Here is a 22,659-nt window from a genome sequence, read left to right on the forward strand (position 1 = left end):
CTAAGTTAAAGACGTCATTGATACACTCGGCTGTGCACCAAAATGCCATCTATGATCTCATTATCACTAAATATATGCTAAGTGACATGTAATCTATTATTAATCACATGATAAATTTAATGGCACACGCATTTTGATTGGTTCTTCCTTATGATTTACAAACGCATAGTTAACTTTACCATCAACATCATTTTGCTCTGTTACATAATTGAAAACAAACAGATTCCTTGTTGTCGTGAGTCTGTACAATAACAGATCATACAAGACGTCAAAATTTGGTATGAACTTTGGCAACACACACGGCTATCCATACCGCATTGCGACGTGATCTGTGACCTATTCCTGCAGAGAGACACTGTAACATGTTAACTATCAAACAACATACGAGATGGAGAAAGATATTTTTCGTCTTGTCACGGGTGAATTCCGCACTCTGATGCTCTACCACTTAGCCACAGAGACTCTATTGTGAGCGAGGGCCATTACGAATTTCATACGTGACACGTGTCCTACGTAGTTCTACTGTACTGCTAAGATCAGCAATGCCAATCAATAGCGTCGTGTTTGCAAAATAAAATAAGACAGATGGGTACTCAGACCGAATGTTTGAGGTTTGATTCCTCACGGGGACTCAGGATTTTTTTTTGTCCCTCGCTCCTTACAAAACGAAAAACATATTTTTCAATTTCTTTACTACGCTCAAATCTTACCATCTCCCCTATCCTATTTACAACATGCAGCATAGATAGACAACAAATCAATGCATATCAACTGCAGGTTACAGCAGAAAGATTTAAATTAAAGAGACTGTAGAGACACTACCTACGTAATTGAAAATCAAAGCTGGGAAAATATTTTTTCTGTAGCTAGATGAAACAGAAAAAAGAAAACCTTTAAGTGCACCTAATTAATCTTGAGTTTTAAGAAAATGTGTTTATTTTATTTTGGTTTTTTTACATTACGTTCTCTTGGTTTTATTTAGCCCTATTTGACAGCTACGTATTTTCTACATGTGAGCATTAGGTCGATCGATTAGGACTATTCTTTTCTACTTGAAAATGGACATGTTTTAAGTGGTGCGATTGAATATTTCGAAAGCCCCTCGCAAGTCATATGTTGGTTCCTTCGAGCAGCTGAGGTGGTAGCTGTATTAAAAATTCCTTAGTCACTGCACCAGTATATATCCCATTGCTTTTATGTTTTGATTGCCGTTATCACCACCGTGCTTGGCTACATTTCCACACGCGTTCGATTTTTTAGGTTGCCCCCATGAACCAAATCCGAGCCTGGAGTCACAAGATGAGCAACTTTGCTCATTGTTACTAACGATGCCGATTCGTGCTCGAGAACCTGCATCACTACTGCACCTGACATTAAATCCCTCCTTGTTACAATTATGCTGTAGGGACGCTTGTGAACCAATTAAGGTCTTCCATTTATTACGACCCAATGACAGAATTCGGTATTGCCCGTCACCAATCAATGACAACAGGGAACTTGCGTTCTTGTTGATTACAATAAATTTAGTCTGATTACCGATCCTCATGCCGAGGCAGATCTTGTTGAAGGGCGTGCTCCAGTAGCTTGGTAACTTGGTCTGTTTTGAGTCAAACCCAGTCATTCCTCCTTGGATGTTATATTCCTTTGTATTCTCCCAGTAACTGGACATATAATCAAAAGTTTCCTGGAAGATAATGTAGGATCATATCTTACAAATGTAGCCTTGCTGTGCTTTTGCAGCATGAAGTCACCGAATTATCATTACCCCTCCAGGATAGATGTCAGTCTATACCAGGTTCCCCCTCCTTCCAGCAATTCGTCTGCTTCACAACTTATTTGCTGGTACCCGAGTTATAGTACTCCTTACTGGAAAGAGGCAATGTGGCGTCTCGCCTTCAAATATTGAAATGATTGAACTAGTCCTGAAACCTTCACTTATAAACTTATAAATTATGTGCTCAGTGCACTAACTACTAAGCTAAGACGTCTCTCGTAGTCTGTAGGAAAAAGAAGAAGGACAAATCTGAAACAGGAGAGCATTAAGAAATGAACTAATGAATGAAAAAACCGTGCCTATATGTTGTAACAATTTGTTTTAGTCTTGGAATATACCTGTAACAGTACAAATGCAGTGAACACCCAGGTAAGGTGTTCATTTAAGAGAAAACCATGATATCAGTAAATAATGAAGCATCAAGCTAAGAGGCTAAGCTCCCCTCTTCAACTGTTTGTCGAGAAGGAAGTCAAACCAGGTCATTGATTTTTTTAAGTAACTTAATAATGTGTCAGTGATGATAAACTAGCAAGTGCTTGATCAGATGTTACTAATACTTGGAGGATACTGGGTGAATGCTGCCTGAAATAAAATCCACGCTTTTTCCGTCGCCAGCCTTGGAAAAAAAAACTTTTTTAGCCAAATTTTTTTTATACTATTTTAAATCATACATTACTCCCATTGATCTTCATGACAGGCGTCCACCCTCCATCTCCACATCCAAAATCTCCCATTTGACAGAGAATGGGAAGTCGACGTGAACCAAAGCACAGAGATACCAACTGACTCACGTTTGACCTGCGAATGAACGGTCTTCCTTGAATACAGCTGAGATTTAAGGTTTGAGTGAGTTGTTATTTTTCATTGTATATTCTATATATAGCATACAAGTTTTTTTTCTTTTCTTTTCTTTTTTGCTGAATAACTAGACTAACGTAAATGTATTTGCAAGTTCATTATTATATTAATCATGTAGTTCTTCAATTAATCAATCAATCCTTATCAAAAAGAAAAAAAGTTAGAACGACCTCAAAAATTGATAAATACTCGCAACTGAGTTTTTGCAGTTGCACCAGAACTCAATTTAGGCTTCTTTGATCGAACGGTCGAGGAAAATAATTGTAAAAGGAGCACGCTCAAAATATCACACAGCTGAGGCTAAATTATGAAAAGAGACCAGCACCGTGCCTTCCTCCTACCTTTGAGCATCATACACTTCTTGGCATGACTGTAAAGCTGAAAATGAGAGAAAGAAGCGACAAGTTAAAAAAGTCGGTCGTACCATTCTATCTCTTTTTAAATATCTAATTATACAGAGAAAATTGCAAGAACTATCGCATCCTTCTAAGCCAGATGCAAGAGAGACGTTTCTTAATTTTCGATTATAAAAGCACCCTCGTTACCTTTTTCGCAATATTTTCCAACAAATCCTATATTGCAGAGACATTTAGAGCCATCCCCTCCATGGTTTTCCTGACATGTTCCTCCGTTTTGGCAAGGCGCAGAAGAACAAGAAAACTGAAACTGAAACTGAAAGGGAAATTTGATATAGATAATTGCTGCAAAAAATGCAAAGAATTAAAACGGTTTACCGAGGTTTCAGTGAAAGATCTCAAATAAACATCTCCCTTAAAAATCAAAAACAATTTCATTTTGAAAGCAGAACTCTAAAATAAGAGATGAATCCTGGCGCATCCTACCGAGAAGTGATGCGAACTCTTGTTTCCGCCGTACTGGCTGGCATCTTTGTATTTATCAGAGGAAAGTAACTCGCACCATAGCTTTCCATCAGCTCCTCGAAGTACAGCTACGTTTATGGAAAGGCACAAAGGGTTACTAAGGCATTCAAATGTGCAGTCAAAAAAGTCGTATACGGCAAAAGTTCTAAGTTTAGACACATTTAGATAATGGAGTTTCTCTTTTTTAAATAGACCCTGTTGAAATGTTCGAGGAGCTCCGGTCTTCGAAATGCAGTCTCCTGTTGTGAAAAAAAAAAAAAAAAGAAAGACGTTATTAGCATCATTATTATATACTGAATTTTTCTCTACTGTGAGAACTCAAGTTGAAGGAATCGAATGACACAGGATGGTTTTGACTTGTTTTTTATTGACCTGATAACTTCCTCCTTGGCCAACAGTGACGCACAGAAGGACCCCTGCCTGTACTTCCAGGTAACGTTTATGAGACAGACTTCACCGATATAAGGAACTCAACGTACTAAACGATTTTTTTCATTGCGAAAAAAACCCGCTTTCAACATTTTACGCCCATTTCTGTCAAAATAGATACCCACAACTGAATTAAAACCTCAAGTCATGGCTCTATGAGCTCTTTCAACAACAAAATGCAATAATTCTAGTCCATTTGTAACCATACTTCTTTATTTCGAAGTTTTTCTTTAAGTTTTTTTTTATTATTATTATTATCTTGCCTGAGAATTCAAACTAATAGCTATATAGAAATTTATTCCAGAATTGTGTACTAATTATGCTAATTATACTAATGTTGCCCATGTCATATATGCTTCAATGAAAATGGAGACTTGATTATAAGCTGATACAAGAAAAAAAATTACTGAAAGCTGCTTTACATGCGGCATAACCTGGAAGATACAATCTTGTAGAGTGAAGATTTTTTTTTCTGAAGGATATATTTTGGATTTTGTTCGATAACGTCAAAGAGGACCATTTCTTCAAAACGGCAAATTTCACTTGTATCCATATCATCATATCTGTAGAACCCTGCCTAAAACAAATTACTCATCTATTTAATTATTTTGGGATGCGAGCGTTCGCCTAATTTTATTCAAGGCGAAATGGAACTACTGTGAAAAATCCAACATGGTTTTAAAATTTTTATCCTTTCCAAAATTACGTGCGAAAATCGTTTATCACTACCTACCTTGAATAGTAGCCAAATTGCCGTAAACGAAAACTTCCAAGAAAGAAAATGCCCCGAACAGGATAAACACCGAGTATCTGTATCGTTTCATAGTGGAACTTTGGTCGATTTTTCGAGGAAACCTTGTTGAAATTATAACGTTCGTTATTTTTTTCGCTTTTTGTTGGCTTTACCGGTTAATTGCTGCAAATCCCTATGCATTAACTGGTTTTTGTAGTCACCTCGCTGCGTGTCTAAACTGGTGGCCACATCATTTCTCAGATTAAGAGCTTTTGGGTCCTAAATGATAAACATGAATTATTTATTTCAAAACTGGTGCTTTGATAAGAATCTTTTCATTGAGGAAATAATAAACATTTTTGGCGAAAATGTATTTTTCACGATTACAATAGAAGCTATTAGCGTCCTTCAAAGATTAATTCGTATCTCTTTCTTATTCTGTTGAGGGCATGGCTCTACAAAATCAATATAATTGTGTTTAACGCAACGACTAAGGATAGAGACACAAAAAACGGAAATATGATAACGTTGACCGTAGAATGTCAATGACTAACGAACCAAACCTAATGGATAAAGAGATAGAAAATCACATGGAGGTAACCATATTGAACTATCACATTCTTAAAATCAGCTTCAATAACAATGAACTTTTTTGAAAAAAAAAAAGGGTGAAATTTTATCTCGTTAAGGAAGAGCGTTGGCAAAAGCGAAAGATGCTTTATCAAAGCTCCAACTGACTGATCAGATTGACTCTAACGGCAAAACTACAAACTGACAATTGAACTTTTGAGTTCCCACACAAAAGTTACCACAAACACCGCTGCATGTCTGCTTTGCATAAATCTCTTTTTTAGTCTTACTCGCCTTTCCTTTTCTGCTTCATTAAATCCTGATCGAGCGATTCCGTTTTCGTTGTTTATTCCGTTTGCACAATTTTTATAATCTGCTCTCACGTCTTTGTTAAGGACTCTAAAATATATCTTTGAAATCCGTTTGTTTGCCACAATCGGCGAGGACGTATGACATTTTACAATGGTGTCGTTTATTGTAGCGATTTTGGTGTTTTTTCCACATAAAATAATACTTCAGATAAGGACGAGATCCTTTTTTTTTCTTTTTTTGAATAATTTGGCAAATGCAAATTGCCTGCCACGACGACTTCCATTACTATTTCTTCATTTTGCGGATATAATGTCTACCTTTTCGAAGTTTGAGCCTCTACTCGGTACAAAAGATTTGGAAAGACGGTATTTGGCGGGCTTTGAATTTACGGATCAGTTTTTGAAGGGGAGTTGAATTTTAAAGAAGGCCTTTGATATTTCTCGATGATAATGAAACGGTTTACACTTTACTAACGCACAAATAACCATTATAGTTCCGTTATAGATAGTTAAAATTAAACTTAACATTCGGAGACTTGAAACCAATGTTTTTCATGTACTCTGGAGTAACATTCAAAGTAAGGGAATTGATAATCATTTTTATTTGAGCTGTCATCTTATATCTAATATCAGTGCTGTATTGTCAATTACAAAAGACAATAAATCTTTTTGCTTTGTCGTAAATAGCTTAGAAAAATGATGCATAAATCAAGATAATAAAAACACATCTACAATTTCTATTTATTCAGCTTTACTTTAGGCTTACTGACGTGCCACCTAGTCTACAGCTAAGTTAAATTAAATTTCATTATTTTCTTTCCTGAAGCGCTTCGAGCAATATTACAGAAACACAATGACACAATATTACTTTTAGCATATTGAGAGTTCGTCGCAAGTGGATTTTATCGTATCGTGTCATTATTTTGCTTGATGCTGTTGCCGTTAAAACCGGCTATGAAGATCGTGATTTCAAAGATGTACACGGTGGCGAAATTCGATATTTTCTTCGTATTTCTATTTTTTCAAGCGAACTTCAGCTGCTCGTCAGGTCAGTGATAATAACGATTGTTTATTAAAACGGAAGGGAAGAAAACGATAGCCGATCACTATCACGATAGCCTTAGACCAGTAAAGCCGAAGACAATGATTAATCTTTTGATCGTATCCTATACAGATACATGTAAGGCATAAGCGAAGCAACACTGCAGATCATGGTCAAACAAAAATATAACATACACGGTGAAAACGAGTCGGAATTGCCAGGCGCGTGTTATTAATAGCTCTTTGCTCATACTCTTCTCCTAAGCAGACGCAAATAACCTCAATAAGCTTAAATTTTCTAACTAGCAACCTCATCGTACTACTAATTTTGGATTAGTTATAGCATAAACTTGATATTTGTCTTACTTATCTTCTCTTCAGATAATTTTTTTGAACGCCTATTTTCAAAAACCGAGTATCATTATTTGGATGTTCCACATTTTGGAACAACGAAGGTACATGACGAGCTTGCGTGCGTTTTTCAATGCCTCAGGAGCCAAAGATGTCTTTCAGTAAACATGGCCACCTCTGAGGAAGCAAATGGAAACCTTTGGTGTGAGTTGCTGTCGTCTGTAAAGGACAAGAATGTCAAAGAGTTTAAAGAAAACAAGAGTTCGCATCACTTTTCCATTATGGTATGATTGCTTACGTGATATTTCATAACGAACGAATTTTTAGTATTATTTTACAAAGAGTCGTTCATGGCTTAGACTTTTCAAAGTCGCCCTTCTGTGAGGGTGGTTTGATGAAAAAGGTGTCTAATGGCGAATTGTACAATAATTGTGTCTTTGCATACCGCGTAAACGGCACCGTTGTAATTTTAAGGTGAAGTTCATCGTGTAACACAGCGTTTTGATAACGTCTCGATTCTTTTACGTCAATATGGACCAAAATAAACAGGAAATAACTAGGTCACACAATTTCATGTCACGTCAGTAGTCAAAGAAGATTTGACCTATCTCTTCAAGATGCTATCGGAACATTATGAGACTTTTTGAACTGTATTTTTTGGGAACGGTACTTTAAGCAAGTAGTAATATAAAACATAATTGGTAAGAATCGAAGAAACTGCGAGTTTTCGAAGAAATTTGAAGCGAGATTCATCGCGATTTGATTTCCTCCTAAATACTTCCGATTTATCGTAAAGCTCCTCGTAAATTATTGTTTGCTTTTGGTGATATATTGCAGTAACTCGGCTCAACGACAAAATATCGCATCAGGGCTAAATTTTCGGAAATTACTTTCATGCAGTCAAGCTGATTAACTTTGTTTTCATTCCAGTCAACTTGCCCATCCTCGAGGTGTCTCAACAGAGGCACCTGTCTATTAAATGACATTGGAAATGATCCATTTGAATGCCTTTGCGAGGAAGGTTATGTGGGAAAATACTGCAATACAAGTTAGTTATAAAGCTTTGTACCAAAGTGCTTCATCAGATCATCCCTATAGATATATCAATGAGGTTTTTAAGCAGAAATATGATACTTACGGGGCTCTCTTAAAAGTAATACAAGTCTAAATATAATTTAGAGAGAGTTATATCAAAGTTACCTACCCTAGATGATTTTGATATCCTATCATTTTCATATATAAATAAGAAATTACTACTTCATTCAAGCTTTTTATGATATCTGGCTTAAATGTGCTACGATTCGGGTACGGACTTAAATTCATGAACAGCTGCTGCTCTGGTAATCCGAAAAACAAAAGGCAATGACAAGTAAACAGAAAAAAAACCGCTGGGATATCTAAAAAAGGGTAAGTCCAGTTATTATGCAATATTTAAATTGGTGGCTTCACAAATTTCGAACATTTTGGCAATTCTTTGCAATCTCAAAATGCAGTTAATGTCTTAATTTCAAATATATAAAAGGATGATTGAGAAAACCACTAAGGCAATAAATTTTTTCTTCACTTTCAGTTGCGAAGTCATGCAAAGAGCTCAGTGTAGCTTACAAGTGAGTTTTATTCTAGCTAGCCCCCCCCCCCCCCTGCCTATCCTAAATTTGTTGTAACACAGAAGTACAACGCCCAGGGAAAAGTAAATTTAACTTCTCGCCAGTCTTTTTTTATTATCATTATTATTATTATAATTTTTTTAAATTCCTATTTGTTGTTTAATATAGATTTCCAACCTTGTATACATGTTTACCAGAGAGGAATTTTTGCATTTACTCTCAAAAAGGGAGTTTCACCTTATCGTTATTGATGTCCTTAGTGGCTATGCCTGCACTTGCGTTCCCAAAGACAACAAGAACGAAATGCAAAGAAGCTCGTAGCTAATAAGCATAAGAAAATCGGTAAAAATTCAGGGATGCAGCTCACTCTCCAAGCAAGTTCTAGAATGTATGAGTATAAGAAAAGAATGTGAAATGCAAAGGAAGAAAGCTCCTTTTGACCCAGGATGTTTACATGTACCTTGTCTTTTGCGTAGTTTAAACTTGAATCGACTGGTCACGCTTCACTTTGACTCCAAAGCAATCTCCATTTACTGTCACACTGGAGATTTCGGGTGTGGAGATGGAGCATGGACGCCAGTCATGAAGATTGACGGCAGCAAGGTATGGTTTTAATTCATCTTGTGCGTAACGAAACTAACGTTCGATCAGTCAAAACGTGAGCCAAAAAAACCAGATAAGATAGAGCTAATCAAGATTTGCATTCCCTTTTTTTTGTGTCAAACAAGCACGCTGCCCACCGAAAGAATAAAATATCCATAAATGTAGCAACTGCAGCCATTTAAATGGAACACAGCCAAACGAGTCACGACAACAGATGAAATTACCCTATTAACGTTAGTTATGGCCTCTGCAAAGTTTTCCTAGTTGTTAAGTTTTTGAAAGACAAGATTAACCTGGATTAGGGTCCTTATCAATTTTCATTTTTGACAATTTTAACTCAAACATTCGAGACAGCTCGGACCTTAAACAAAAAAATCGTGGCAAAACTGGCTTAAAAATAAAGGATATTTCAAAAGTAGCTCCAGCTTGACAATGCACGCCCTTCATGAAACATGTAGAACCTTTAAGTCCTAAAATGGAAAGCAGCTCTTTATGTTTTGCCTCTCTTGTAGTGCTGTGATTTTAAGATTGGTTTATTTGTGAGAATTAATTTAATCAATGCATTCCGGACGAGGTTTGAGCGGGTGTGCTAAACTAACGATTGATTGGAGATGTCCTCGTCATCTCCAAAAGTATTCACATTAGTTACCAAATTTACTCAAAATGATTTTAATATCATTTTAGAGCACCTTTCACTACAGCTCAAGCTACTGGACGGATAAAAATGAATACAGCGTCTTGGGAGGAGCAACTAGATTTGATTCACTAGAGACCAAGCTACCGACCTACTAGAACACACCCTTTTCAAAGATCTGTCTTGGTATGAAGATTGGGCAACAGCTCAACTTTATCGTCATCGAGAGGCTGGCTGACTCTCTGTACTCACTGATCGCTGACGGGCAATATCGCAACACATCACTGGGTCGTGAGAAGTGGAAATTGCTGATTGGTTCACAAGCCTCCTTACAGTACTATTGTGACAAGGAAGGGTTCAACGCTGTTTGTAGCTGGAGTGAAAGGTCCAAAGCTAGAATTGGTATCTTGAGTAACAATGAAGATCTTTGCTCCAGTTGTGATTCTAGAATCGGCTTTGGGACGGGAGGGACTCCGGATGACTCTAACACATGCGGAAATTCCGCAGTGTACCTAACAGATAACGGTAAAAAACTCATCAAGGCCATGGGATATATCTTGGTTCAGTGACATGTACACGTCGAAAAAACACAATTTTTTAGCAATGTAAATATTTAATATTAAGGCGATCTTCGTATTCGTTTCATGATCCGCGGTTCAAATATATGCTATTTATTTATTCACAGTCATTTATTCATCACTTCACAGATTTATTACGAACCAAAATAATGACTAGCTCTCAGTTGGCTTGTTAGCTCATTTGGTAGAGCACTGCACCGGTGCCGCACGAACTTGAATTTTTTTTAGTCATTATTATTACTACTGCTTAAGTACTGCTCATTATTGTGAAGATCGCTTTCGTATTCATTTCTTAATAAGCAGTTCATATATATGATTTTCATTTATTCATACAGTCAGTGTAGAATTATGTTGGCAACTAAGCTACCCAGGCCACGTCAATGGAGATTTATCGCTTTCGCAAATTTAATGTTTCATACTGATCTTACCTCTGTTGTCCCTTAGTCGCCAGTTACCTTATAGCTCATGAAAAAATCATAAAACGGATATAACTGGAGACACTCAAACGGGCCCTTGTCGTCGTCAATTTATTTTATTCTGAATCGGAATTGGTGTGTTTACATTTGTGGAAAAGGGAAAACAGCAGGAAGAAAAAAAGAAGAAAAAAAAAAAACAAGCCATAGTGACTGAGTTTACGAATGTGCATTCAACTCTCATGCTTCTGCCCCTTCCTCCGTTTTCCCGCTTCTATCATCTGGTTAGGTGCGCAAAGCATTTTAGGTTGATGATCTGTAATAGTTGCTCCGTTATTTCGTATTTGGGGTTTTCCTGGGTTTTCCCCAGAAAAAATGGCTCATTGCGTAGCTTTCGAGTGTAGTAATCAGGCAAAAACGAAGCAAGATCCCAAGCTTCGCTTGTTTTGCTTCCAAAAAGACAACAGTTTACGACGCGCATGGATCCATGCTGTTGGAAAGACATCTCCTCCAAAGATTCCCGTCTGTGTTAGGATCATTGCGGAGGCAATTGCTACTATAAATCATGCCTAATGGAAGTAAGGATAGCTTTGCTTACAGGATAATGACTGGATTGGCATTTGATAGCAGAGGCCCTGCAACCATGACTCTTTAGTAACTCAGAGTGCTTTGAGCACCCAGCAAGATGGCGGACGCGGGAAGTTCGACCTTGCCGTGAGGCGGAAGAAAATTAACTTGGTTAGAGGAATAATTCTAATTATCGAGCAAATTTTTCTTTTTCACAGTCGCGTGTTATAGGTATGCATATTCCTGTAAGATGAAGAAAACGGAGGGTAGAAGCTGTGTATGGAAATTTTACATAAAAAAAGATAAAATAAAATGGACAAGAGAAGAAAAATTCACGATTTTTAGGAATTTAAAGGTAGGGCAAGTATATTCCAAGAATATTCCAAGAATGAAACGAAAAGCACACTTTTGAACAAGAAATACAGGATTGAGACCTCACGGTTACCACGGGTAACACCCCACACTATTAAAGAAAAAAATGAGGAACGGGTAAATAAGAGCGTAATATAATTCGACGAGGTGTAACTGCTCCCGTTGAAGCTAGGTGTTACCGCTTCCGAGAAAAGCTGCGAAATGTTTACTGGTTAGGTTGACGCCCCCATGATCAGTTCTTTTTAGACAGAAAATTATAGTTAGCGTTTTAGTTCAAAAGAAGACCCCGTGTGATCAAGATCGTTTTTGAATAGAAGACAAGTTAGACTGGTCATCCCCGATAAAGTAATCAAGATCCGCGAACGTTGGCAAGCAATAACTTGTTTTGTGATTATGTTATCTAGCTCGTAGTTGTTACTCAAAGCGAAATTTATCGCTCGTTTTTACCTTTCTTTTAGTTCCTTTAATTGCCACGGACTCGTTTCCAAAATCGAGTTTATTCTTAAGCTATGATCACAATACTTAGGTGATTTCTTTACGTAATAATTTCAGTTGATCGCTTCGATATAATAAAGGCCCCAAGTAATAGGGAAGGAATAAAGAAAGAAAAGATCCCATATTGCTTTGGTATTCATCGCATGTGCGCGTATCAACCCGGGAATCGAATGTGCAACTCTAGCTTGAAAAGAAACATTTACAGAGGGTATTACCATTAACAGGTTATATTATTTTAGAGATTAATCCATTATTACATTATTTTTTTTAGTGATACGTGCAACATGAAATTTACACCAAAGATGAGCGTTAGGCCGCACTTCAAGATATTGATTATAGTTTTCCTCATCTAAGAATTTACCATTTATTGATAGACTAAGCTTATGATTTTTTCCTGTCTAAATTAGTTTAGATTTTCTTACGTTGTATCTAATTCCTTTTAATTAGCGGGAGCCCAAGCTATTCTTGATTCTTGAAGGATCCTTATAAACCTAACAATCTGTAAAAGTTTGAGATAAATTGATGAGATGGAATGTATTACACCTGCCTGGTCCTCTCTTACACAAACTCTTGAGTCCTGGCTTGTGTGCTTTTCCGACACAACTAACCAAATTGTTCTCCTTAAATGTTAAAACATTATTTCAATGGAGTTGGTATTTTCAGCCAACTCTGCCCACGAGACCAAAAAAAAAAATCATTCATTGTATCACCAGGCTCTAATATTACCATCTCTCTTTTTCTATTTACTCACACTAGGGCAAACGACATTTCACATCCTAGAAGAATGCAGGGCAAGTGAATCAATTTTTTACCACGTAATTAATTCTCTTTATCTCAGTGGCAGAGCATTGGAGCGCGTAAAACGGAGGTCTTTGATTCGAATCTTGGCAATGGAATAAGAAGTTTATTACGTTATTCGAGCGTTATTCGAGCAAAACACTCTAGTTGTCTTTTGCACGTCATCTCCCGACTATTTGGTGTCGATGTTATTGCATGTGACTACAAATTATGGTTATCGTTGCCGTTGTTGTTATCATGAACATTATCGTAATAACCATCGTAATAAACATCTTTGTTACATCCAAAAATCACAGGTGTTCCGTGCAATCTAATTGGCTTTCCGCAGTGCGAATCGCGCTATATATATATATTTGGCGTAACGAATGACTACTAATTTTTTTTTTTCTGTAAACAGCTGGTTTGTAATATTACACCATAAAAAGTCGGTAAGATAACATGTAAAGAGTAGCTAAAACCAAAAATGTTTATTGTGTTTTTTCGAGCGTGGGACAAAGAAAGCAATCTGAGGCCATGAGAGGAGTCGAATAAAAGGCCTACGGGTTTCGTACTCAGATGCTCTGCCTCTGACAAACCAAAAACTCTCTGGTGAGCCTAGCAATTACCAGGTTGAAATGTGACACGCGCCTTGCGTACTATCAAGATGAGAAATTTCGTAAGGTTAGTGTGAATGAATATACTGAGGGAGATGGATGATGATCCCGGTAAGAATATGACGAAAGTTGTTTTTCGTCTCGTGAGCAGAGTTGAATGAAAATCCTACGTCTTTTGGGAAAACATGATATACAGAGAACATTCTGATTAAGATTGCCACGGGAAAGCATTGAAACCATGCCTGAAGCTCCCTCCATGGAAGCGACGTCTTCGGACGGAAAACACGACAAAATGTTTCCAATTCGCACGAGAATAAGGACAAAATTTTCTGTCTCAACGCCTTAGCATTGTTATTTAGTGTAACGCACATGGAACTCCACTTAAAAACAATAGCAAAACCTTGTTCCCTTATTTAAATTTCGAACCGATTTACATTTTCATTTTGTTTATCGTTTCCGAATTGTGTTCATGAAGTGCGTCCCGACTTGCATGTTTTGCTGCAGCCCAGTTTAAAAGCTGTCTTTAAGTTAGATAGCTATTTTTAATATCATATTAGTTCTTTCAAGTGGCCTTTTTGTTAACGGTGAACAAGTTGTATTTTCTTTGTCCAAGGAGTGAGTCCAGTTCTAGTAAGATGACAAGGTCTAAGATAAAACAAACCACAATAAGAAACTCGATAAGTGCTTGTTTAATTTGAGTAAAACTACGATAAGGTTCAATTTACGAAAACAATGGAGCCAAAGTTTATTTTATAGCCATACTGTAAATCACCGTGGTTTTAATCTACGTCCTCATTTATTTGTAACTCCCGAGTCGATGGCCGCTTGGCTCTTTTGTCTCTTCATCTTGCATCATCTGTGTACACTTCAACCGTCGCGCAATCTGGCAGACCTTCCTTTCGCGCTTAAGTCTCAGCTTTCCATTACACTACGAAGGAAGAGAGATACATTTCATGACATACAGATTCAGAAATACATTCCGTTTTCAAAGTTTAAATTACTTTTAAGGGTTCATGGTTGATGAGCAGCTCAGTTTTAGTTTGACTCACTCTCAGGATAACGCGGCGAAGGGTTTACTGGATCTATATGAGCTGAATTTACCAGCCTACATTGGGGCTGTGCATTTTCACGTACATACCACACTCCCTCCCGGACATGATAATCCTATGCCGCCAGATCCTTGGATAAGGAGCATAGAGAGCAGAAACAGAATACTGAACGTAACTCTTGCTTCCATCGCCTTGTGAAGTTTCATTCAGGTTATGGTGCCTGGTTGGATCACTTTGATGCTGCAGAAACGTAACTGGGCTTTTATGGAGTAAACAGCATTGAACACGTGTATCGTTGTTTGTTAAGCAACGAACCAATTTTGATCACTTCCGCTCTCGGCATAAAAATAGGATAATAAGTTCTAAGTAATTAGGCATCTAGGTGACGGCCGCAAATGTGTGATATACCTAATGTACTCTAAACACAATCACATTGATAATGATTCAGTTCAGGGTGGATCAAATCATCTCTGATGCGGTTGTCTTTTTCCTTTTACCAATCCACCTGTGCTCTGCATTTGGTTAATGTGCAGCTCGATTTTAGTTTTACTCACTCTACTCCTCTCAGGATAACACGGCGAAGGGTTTACTGGATCTACATGAGCTGAATTTACCAACCTGCATTGCAGCCGTACATTTCCACGATACATACCACACTTCCTATTGGACATGATAATCCTTTGCTGTCAGATCCTTGGATAAGGAGCACGGAGAGCAGGAAGAGAATACTGAACGTCACTCTTGCTTGGATAATGAGTTTTAGGTAATTAGGCATCTTCCTGGTTACTCGTCGGTAAAGGTTGACGGCCGCAAATGTATGATATACCTAATGTACTCTAAAAACAATTAAACTGATAATGATTCAGTTCAGGTTGGATGAAATCATCTCTGACCCAGCTGTGTTTTTCAATTTACCTATCCACCTGCGTTTTGCTGCATTCTGATTGAGACGTCGAAACGTGAGTAATTAAGTATTATAGGAGTTGGCGGTACGATATCACAAAGTGATCGCGTACAAAAACGCCAACTCTCTACACTACTTTACATATTTTGGAAATTATTGGACGAGATCATTTCATGAAATCATCGGGATGTTAGAGTAGTTTTTTTAATAATATATATTTTTCTATACTATAGGAGATTAGCGATATGATCTCACATCATTTTCTCATTGCATGACTTTATGTTTCAATGCTTTCCTGGTATTGTGTGACATTCTCGGAAAAACAGGAAGAAATTATCAGTTTTTGACTAAATGCTCAGACACAAAAAAAGTGGTTTCCCACGCGTCGGAATTGATATAGTAGTTCCCCACGCCTCGGAATTGGTATAGTGATCTCCCACGCATCGGAACTGATTAAGAGGTTTCCCACGTGTCAGAATTGATATTGTGGTTTCTCACGCGTGAGAATTGATGGTGTGTATGACAATGTTTAGGAATTGTGGATCTAAAAGAATCTCATATAATGGTTTATAAAATGTTCAGCGAAATGCACGCGCCGTGATTGGTCAAAACGAGCTCATCATATTTCCATAAAGCACGCGCCTTACGTCACACGAGTTCAGTGTTGAGATATAATGCACGTAAGCCTACGTCACCGGTCCAAGCGCGCGCAATTCACGGTACACTTTATGAAAGAAATAAAAACACTTGTTCCTCGAGCATTGTAGAGTTCTATAAGCACTCGGGAATTTTTAGGAACACTCGAGAAGTGCCAGAAGCACTCGCCTTCGGCTCGTACTTCTCCGCACTTCTCTCGTGTTCTTTTAAAATTCACGCGTATGGATATGGGATAGCAAATGAGTACATCGATTACCTTGAAAACAAATCGTAAATTATGAGAAAATCAATTTATCATCGAAAGCATCACATTCAGAATGCAATATTTGACATAAGGAAAACAAATACAATATACAAATATCAACGAATAATGAAAATAAGATATTACAGGTTTTTTCAAAGATCGAGAGTGTGTTACCTCAGATTAATGGTGATCGCAAACTGAAGATCAATATTAAGTTTATTTTAAATCGAATATTCAAAATGATGAAATTACAATTCAAAAATATACCAATGCCCAAATCAAAAAAGAACATTAGCATTTTATAAGTAATATTGAAGTAGAATTCAATCGCTAATCGATAATGATATCAAAACAATTATTCAGAGATAACTTTTTGTGAATACTCGTTATTCTATTTGTCAACCAGAGGAAACAGATGGTCGTGGCACTGGTCGAGTCGCTTTCATCAGACGATGCATCAAGAAGCAAAGGAACACCAATGCTGGCCCAAAGAGCGTTGCTTCTTCGTGGGATTGAAGAGGTGCAATAATCTGCTCTCTCTCTTTTTCGGTTAAAAGGTTCCTGTGTGTGATAAATTGATCAAGTTCATTCTAAGGAATAAGGGAAACCACCTCTCTGGCTCGTTTTCTGAGTCATTAGATGTATATAATATATGTTACTTTATTTTCAATCACCATTAAACAAATTTTACTTTATTTTCAATCACCATTAAACAAATTTTACTTTATTTTCAATCACCATTAAACAAATTTTACTTTATGTGCATCACAAAACAGATTTAAGCCCTCAGAACAGCATTGCCACTGATTTCTTCCTAATGCAAAATAAGAGCATACAAACTGAAAGTAGCATTTGGAGCTTTAGACATTGTACATTTGGGTTCAAGTTTGGTTGATCCACTCAGCAGTACCGTCCGTCTACCGGTCACGCCGATGCAGAAGGATTATGACGTCTTCCCTATGACAAGGAACCCTCCTGGAGAGACCGAACAGTTCTTCTTCTCAGACTTGGGTAAATTGCCTGTTGATGCATCAGATATCAGCAGGGGCACTACAAGGTGTTATCAAGAGTTTTGGAGTAAACCCTCTCAGGTTGGCCAGATTATGTAGCTGATGAGGAACTCAAACCGTATTTTATCCGTAGAACTGCGCTTACTGCTCGGCAGACCGAGGATGCGTCTCGTGGGGATGCGTGTTATCATTCCAACCTCATTAAGGAACAGGCTGATGCTAGAATTATATGAATAGCACTCATGTATTGTCGCTATGAAATCTATTGCCCGAAGTTACATCTAAAGGAATAAAGAAAATCGCCATAAAGACAGACATCAAACATGAAGTCTATAAAAATGTATTATTCAATAACAAATAAATGCATCATAAAATGAAAATCATCAGAAGTCAAAATCATCAGCTTGGAAGTTATGAAATCAATAAAGTGTCATTCAGCTGTTTTGATGATAAAAGATATATGTACATATTCACGAAAAATGGGTAACATCTTACGCTTCTCGTAATTACAAAATCCAAAAGTAAACATTACTTCTTTTTCAATGTTAGATCGAAGGTCATGATTGTATCATATAAGGCGTCGCCTTTTGCTAAACGTGATGTTCTCCTCTTTAACCAATCAAACGCTCAACTGAGCCATTAAATACCTTTTTTATAAACAGTGTCGTACACCATTAATCCCGACGCGTGGGACGCTTCTGCATCAATTCCGACGCTATTCATATAAATGAAGAATGAGGGAATACCGTGGATCGGTACTCAAACATTCTGGGAAAGGCCTTAAACTTTGCATTATACAAAACAACTTATCTTTGCACAATGAAGAAATACCAGGAGTTGGTACGAATCTGATTTATGTACCGTAAATTACCTTAAATAGAATAGCCAGGCACTTAAACAACAGGTAAATTAACATCTATCATCTAACATTTAACGCCATTTATGATCAATGAATAAAGAGGGTAAGTTTCTAAAGAAACCGTGCTGCGGCGTCGGTGGGAGTGTATATCAGGGTAAGTTAGTGTTATCAACTGAGTTCAAAACGAAAACTAGCCACCGTAAAGAGTTAAAAGGCTGACATTTCGAGCAATAGCCCTTCGTCAGAGCGATTGGAGGAATTGTGGGTTGTCTGTGGGTTTATATGCAGAAAATGGAGCTACGTTATTAGTGGGGATACGGTGACGTGAACACAAGAATAAATTAGTTGAATGAAAAGCGCTCGTTGACACCGTAAGGATTAAGAGTGCCGACTTCGAAGATAAATTTTTGTTCTTGAATTTTGCGGCTTTCCGAACGTCGTAGGGAAAGGCCGCAAGCTGCCATATGCTGCTTAGAATGATTGGGGAGATTGAAGTGTCTAGACTGGTTTGGATGCGTCCTTGTCATTTCTCTCTGCGTCGCGAAGGTATTTTCGGAATCGGTCACCTAATCGTCTTCCTGTTTCACCAATGTATAAATTTTTGCGATAAGTGCAATTTATGCATTGGCGGAGGTGCACGTAAAGTGATCAGTGATCTTAATGGATCTCTTAGGTCCATGGCTCCAAATACATCTTAAAAGTCATCCTCTTTTTACTCCAAGTAAATTGCTGATTCATAATTATGGTGACCAACGCTTCGTCCGGCTTTTAGCCAATATTACAGTGCTTAATTAACTTTTAGGTTTTAATGCAACTGTTTTAATTTTTTCCTCCGAATGAGTTCATATTCCCCTCGACAGACACAGAATTTTAGAATCAGACACTGTAGGCTAACTTCAAAAAATCATGTAGCAAATTTATGATAAAATTACAGACTCCTTCATTTAGCAGATATGAAAAATATGTCTCTTCTTAGTTTTTATCTCTAAGAACCATCTGTTTATCCTTTGAGAAGCTATGAATAATCTCGCTTCGACTTCAAAACAGTTTAAAACCGAATTACGATTTCCATGAAACTTCAATGCATTAAGATGACGAGTTTCGGCGTTTAGTGCCGTGATGAAGACATTATTTGTTATTTAAGTGCCGCTCTCGCTGAGAGCGGTCCTCTCGACTGCCCGTCAGAAAAAAAATTTTTCTTTTATTTTTTGCCCATGAAAAGGGTTTGGGACACATGTTTCAAAAATAGTTTAGTTGTTCTTCAATTCGCTTTTTTTGCGTCGCCACAAGTCAAAAATGATTTTTGGCCAGACCACCCCAATGGACAGCGATCGAAAGTGTAAAATTCAAAGATTTTGTCCAGCAAGCAGCGACTGCAATTCAACAATGTAGCTCAAGTTACAAGATGTATTTTAGTTAGTTCACAGACAAAATATGAAAACTTCAGCTGAAATATTTTTCATACCAGCGTGATCAGAGGAGACCCTTCTCTTCCACCTTAATTTGCATATCAATAATTCACTACTTCGTACGAAAGAATTCTCAAAATGCAAGCGTTAATCGGGCCGTAAAAGCATATCAGCGCATAGTTTATACACCAATGAGGTCACGGATTGCCTCAAACCCGCGGGTATATCCCTAGCTTCCATCCACCAACTTCTTCAAAACAACACAAATCCATATGTTTGCTCAATTGCGCTCGTGTCAAAGACATTTGCATGATTCTGAAAATTGACCAAGATCTCCTTTTGACCGTTAAGTTAGTGGTATGTTCTAAACACCAGAACACCTGAGAGGACACTGGAAATGTAGTAAAAGTATTTTTTAGCATCAAGAGCAAAAAGAAGAATGTGAGGCAGTGAAAGGAGACTGAGTTTTCAACGCCATTTGTCGTAAAAGCTACCACCAGCTTGTTATTGAACTCACTAAAATTTACCTGGAAGGTATTAACTTTCTTTAGTCGCGAAACTCGTGGATTATAAAACTTTGAAACGACGTCCGATGAACCCTGAAACTGGAGTTTGAGTCCATTGGCAAACTATGCTAGCTGGTCTCATGAGCAGATCAAGCTAACAAAACTGAGTGAAAACATCATCCTTAACGTTCTAGTAAAAGTGGATGATAATTTACGTTCCAGTGCTTACTAAAGTATGTTTTTAATTCAAAACATGCGTATCGTTAATCCATACGAACTGGCATCCCGTCGGATGTTTCTTTGGACCAAGGGAAAATGGGCAAGAATTTAGTTTAATGTCTGGAGAGAGGTCGTTTTTGAACCTTTTCCGCACTAGTCGAACACCGCTAGATTCAAAAAGAGACAAACATGTGACACTAATTTATTTTGTCATTGTTCTATGCCCGAGTGTTGGGACGACATGGTACTGTGCGAGTTGTGCGAGGAAAGGTTACACATGAGCTGCGAGGGATTTAGGACTGCCCCGGAGGGCGAGTGGCTCTGCATTGTCTGCAGATTGCCCGACTCTAGACGTCTTCGTAATTGTTAAGGTGTTATTTCGGATCCCTCAACAGTTAATAATCGTTAAAATTAGAAAATAAGATTGAGTTCGATGTAATAGTCTCCACTTTTGTCAAGACGTTGACATTAACGTTGATTTGCATCTTAAAATAAGCTGAGAGTTCAGATAGTTCAGAATAGAAGCATTTTTACTTATCATAGGTTTTACGAACGACTTGCAATACGAGTAGTTTCTTCGTTCTTGTTCAAAAACTGTTTAATGTTATTATTTTAGAATATCAGACTGAGTTATTTTTGTAACTGGACGCAATACTCTCCACTACTGTTATGAAGTTTCGTAGCAATGTTGATTCGCATCAGAAGAAGCAAAGATTTATTGTAACAATTTCAATAGTTCGAAGGCAGTAGTTTGTTCACATCTAGTTCTTGCATATACTGACGACTCGCTATAACGAATGCGGTAGAATTGCAACGAAATGGCTGGTCTTTTTAACTCGTGAATTGCGCGCATGCGCATGTGGAGAATGGCACTCGCTCGCTCGCTCGCTCGCTCGATTGTTTGATTCCTGTAAACTTTTTTTCGGTTTTAGGCTTTTGAGTGCATTTGATAGTTTTTAGCGAGCAATAAACAAATGAAATGGCGACCTTTGTTGTTAAGAATAGTGGTGGGGTGAGAAAGAAGACAATGATAATCTTAAAATAGTTTTTTTTTTTCATTTTAGTTTCAACAAGCGGCGCCAGCGACTGGCAGGCATGCAAGGATTCACACTGAAATAACAGAACAACCTTGGTTTTTCATAAAATTGTAATTTATAATTCTTAAACTTGAAAACAATCTGAAGATCATTGATTGAAAATATCACTTACTGCGAAGTGCTGGGAGTTTACAGATGTTCAAAAGCTTTTTCTGTTATGGCATGAGATTGAGGACAAAATCGATCGTTACGTTCCGTATCGTGTGTTTTTCCTGTGTGAAGCAACTAAAGATACCGGCGACTGACGAAATTACAAGTTAATACGAAAATCAAATAACATCTAAACAAACAATTTTAGCTACCGATATTCAGTGAATTTTTAAAGAACAATTTTCTTTTAAGTTTCAAGACAATTTGGAGATTCAAAATAAATATTACGTGCTAAAATGCGAAAGTTATACACCACAAAATTGATATATAGGCCTGAAATGAAATTCTATCTTGTTCTTGATTACACGTTGCCTAGCACGTGACTAAAATCTACCCAGGCGGAGATCCAAAATGACGGTGGCAGTCTTGGCTTATTTATATCACTCAAAACTCGTTCCCGTTTGTCTCATTTGATAAAGAGGGAATCGTTAATGTTTTCATTAAGACAGTATTGCCTCGATTTTCTAATATTTACAATGATAGACAGTAAATTTCACTTTTCACCCACATTTACTTCCAACCTTTTCTTTTGAACCAGAAACACAAATGATGTACGTTTAAAACACATGACATCATCTACCCTTGTCAAATGTAATAGCATGATCATTTCAATTGTAATGCCTTCTTATCCCAGCGTTACTTTGTTTCTTTGCTACAATAGCGAACACTGAACTACTGATCGTACTCTAGATATGACAATCAACAACAAAAATTTCCTAAACCAGATAACATTAAACATAATTCAAAAAATCATGTGTCAATTCACGAGTTTGCTCACAGAGCACTTTGATTTTTTTACCTTTATTGAAGAAATGTTGTGTTGTGATTGATGCTACACTGGTTTGCAGATTTAATGAATGTAACCGAAGAAGTTACAATTCATAGACCCAACGTTTCGACACTCCTGTCAAGTGCCTTCATCAGGGGCGATCTAAACGCTGCAACAA

At 37.4% G+C, this 22,659-nt stretch overlaps 3 protein-coding genes and 1 long non-coding RNA gene across 6 annotated transcripts; 2 read left to right on the forward strand and 2 right to left on the reverse strand.

Annotated features, from left to right (window-relative positions):
- Nucleotides 1-81: 81 nt before the first annotated feature.
- LOC113683145 (uncharacterized) lies at nucleotides 82-4,924 on the reverse strand. Of its 2 annotated transcripts, none has more exons than XM_089213094.1 (6): nucleotides 4,676-4,924; nucleotides 3,475-3,752; nucleotides 3,178-3,298; nucleotides 2,974-3,010; nucleotides 2,446-2,572; nucleotides 82-1,684 (listed from the first exon to the last, which is right to left on the reverse strand). In XM_089213094.1, the coding sequence occupies exons 1-6, from the start codon at nucleotides 4,764-4,766 to the stop codon at nucleotides 1,166-1,168; spliced, it is 1,173 nt and encodes a 390-aa protein (XP_089069220.1). In that variant the 5' UTR covers nucleotides 4,767-4,924; the 3' UTR covers nucleotides 82-1,165. The 2 variants fall into 2 exon arrangements, with proteins under 2 accessions (XP_089069220.1, XP_089069219.1); XM_089213093.1 differs by having other exon boundaries at nucleotides 3,178-3,304.
- A 224-nt stretch (nucleotides 4,925-5,148) lies between these two features.
- LOC113683136 (putative skeletal organic matrix protein 5) lies at nucleotides 5,149-11,681 on the forward strand. Of its 2 annotated transcripts, none has more exons than XM_089213102.1 (6): nucleotides 5,149-5,271; nucleotides 6,979-7,232; nucleotides 7,879-7,996; nucleotides 8,519-8,555; nucleotides 9,032-9,158; nucleotides 9,843-11,681. In XM_089213102.1, the coding sequence occupies exons 2-6, from the start codon at nucleotides 7,116-7,118 to the stop codon at nucleotides 9,948-9,950; spliced, it is 507 nt and encodes a 168-aa protein (XP_089069228.1). In that variant the 5' UTR covers nucleotides 5,149-5,271; nucleotides 6,979-7,115; the 3' UTR covers nucleotides 9,951-11,681. The 2 variants fall into 2 exon arrangements, with proteins under 2 accessions (XP_089069228.1, XP_089069227.1); XM_089213101.1 differs by lacking the exon at nucleotides 5,149-5,271 and adding an exon at nucleotides 6,203-6,604.
- On the forward strand, nucleotides 9,981-11,681 carry LOC113683146 (uncharacterized). The gene has a single exon (XM_027200360.2). The coding sequence runs from the start codon at nucleotides 9,981-9,983 to the stop codon at nucleotides 10,359-10,361; it is 381 nt and encodes a 126-aa protein (XP_027056161.2). The 3' UTR covers nucleotides 10,362-11,681.
- A 2,600-nt stretch (nucleotides 11,682-14,281) lies between these two features.
- Nucleotides 14,282-15,953, reverse strand: LOC149042484 (uncharacterized). The gene is made up of 2 exons (XR_016188664.1): nucleotides 14,747-15,953; nucleotides 14,282-14,536 (listed from the first exon to the last, which is right to left on the reverse strand). It is a non-coding gene; the product is annotated as an uncharacterized LOC149042484 (long non-coding RNA).
- Between the last annotated feature and the right edge of the window lie 6,706 nt (nucleotides 15,954-22,659).

The sequence above is a fragment of the Pocillopora damicornis genome, chromosome 7 (genome assembly GCF_964200805.1).
Source record: "Pocillopora damicornis chromosome 7, jaPocDami1.2, whole genome shotgun sequence".
Taxonomy (NCBI): domain Eukaryota; kingdom Metazoa; phylum Cnidaria; class Anthozoa; order Scleractinia; family Pocilloporidae; genus Pocillopora; species Pocillopora damicornis.

Coding starts and splice junctions, on each gene's coding strand:
- LOC113683146 (XM_027200360.2), top strand. CDS start 9,981: ATGAAGATTGGGCAACAGCTCAACTTTATCGTCATCGAGAGGCTGGCT.
- LOC113683136 (XM_089213101.1), top strand. CDS start 6,487: ATGCTGTTGCCGTTAAAACCGGCTATGAAGATCGTGATTTCAAAGATG. Junction 6,605..6,978: donor GAACTTCAGCTGCTCGTCAG/GTCAGTGATAAT, acceptor TCTTCTCTTCAG/ATAATTTTTTTGAACGCCTA. Junction 9,159..9,842: donor TGAAGATTGACGGCAGCAAG/GTATGGTTTTAA, acceptor ATATCATTTTAG/AGCACCTTTCACTACAGCTC.
- LOC113683145 (XM_089213093.1), bottom strand. CDS start 4,766: ATGAAACGATACAGATACTCGGTGTTTATCCTGTTCGGGGCATTTTCT. Junction 3,011..3,177: donor TGGAAAATATTGCGAAAAAG/GTAACGAGGGTG, acceptor TCTCATTTTCAG/CTTTACAGTCATGCCAAGAA. Junction 2,573..2,973: donor GAAGTGTATGATGCTCAAAG/GTAGGAGGAAGG, acceptor GTTCATTCGCAG/GTCAAACGTGAGTCAGTTGG.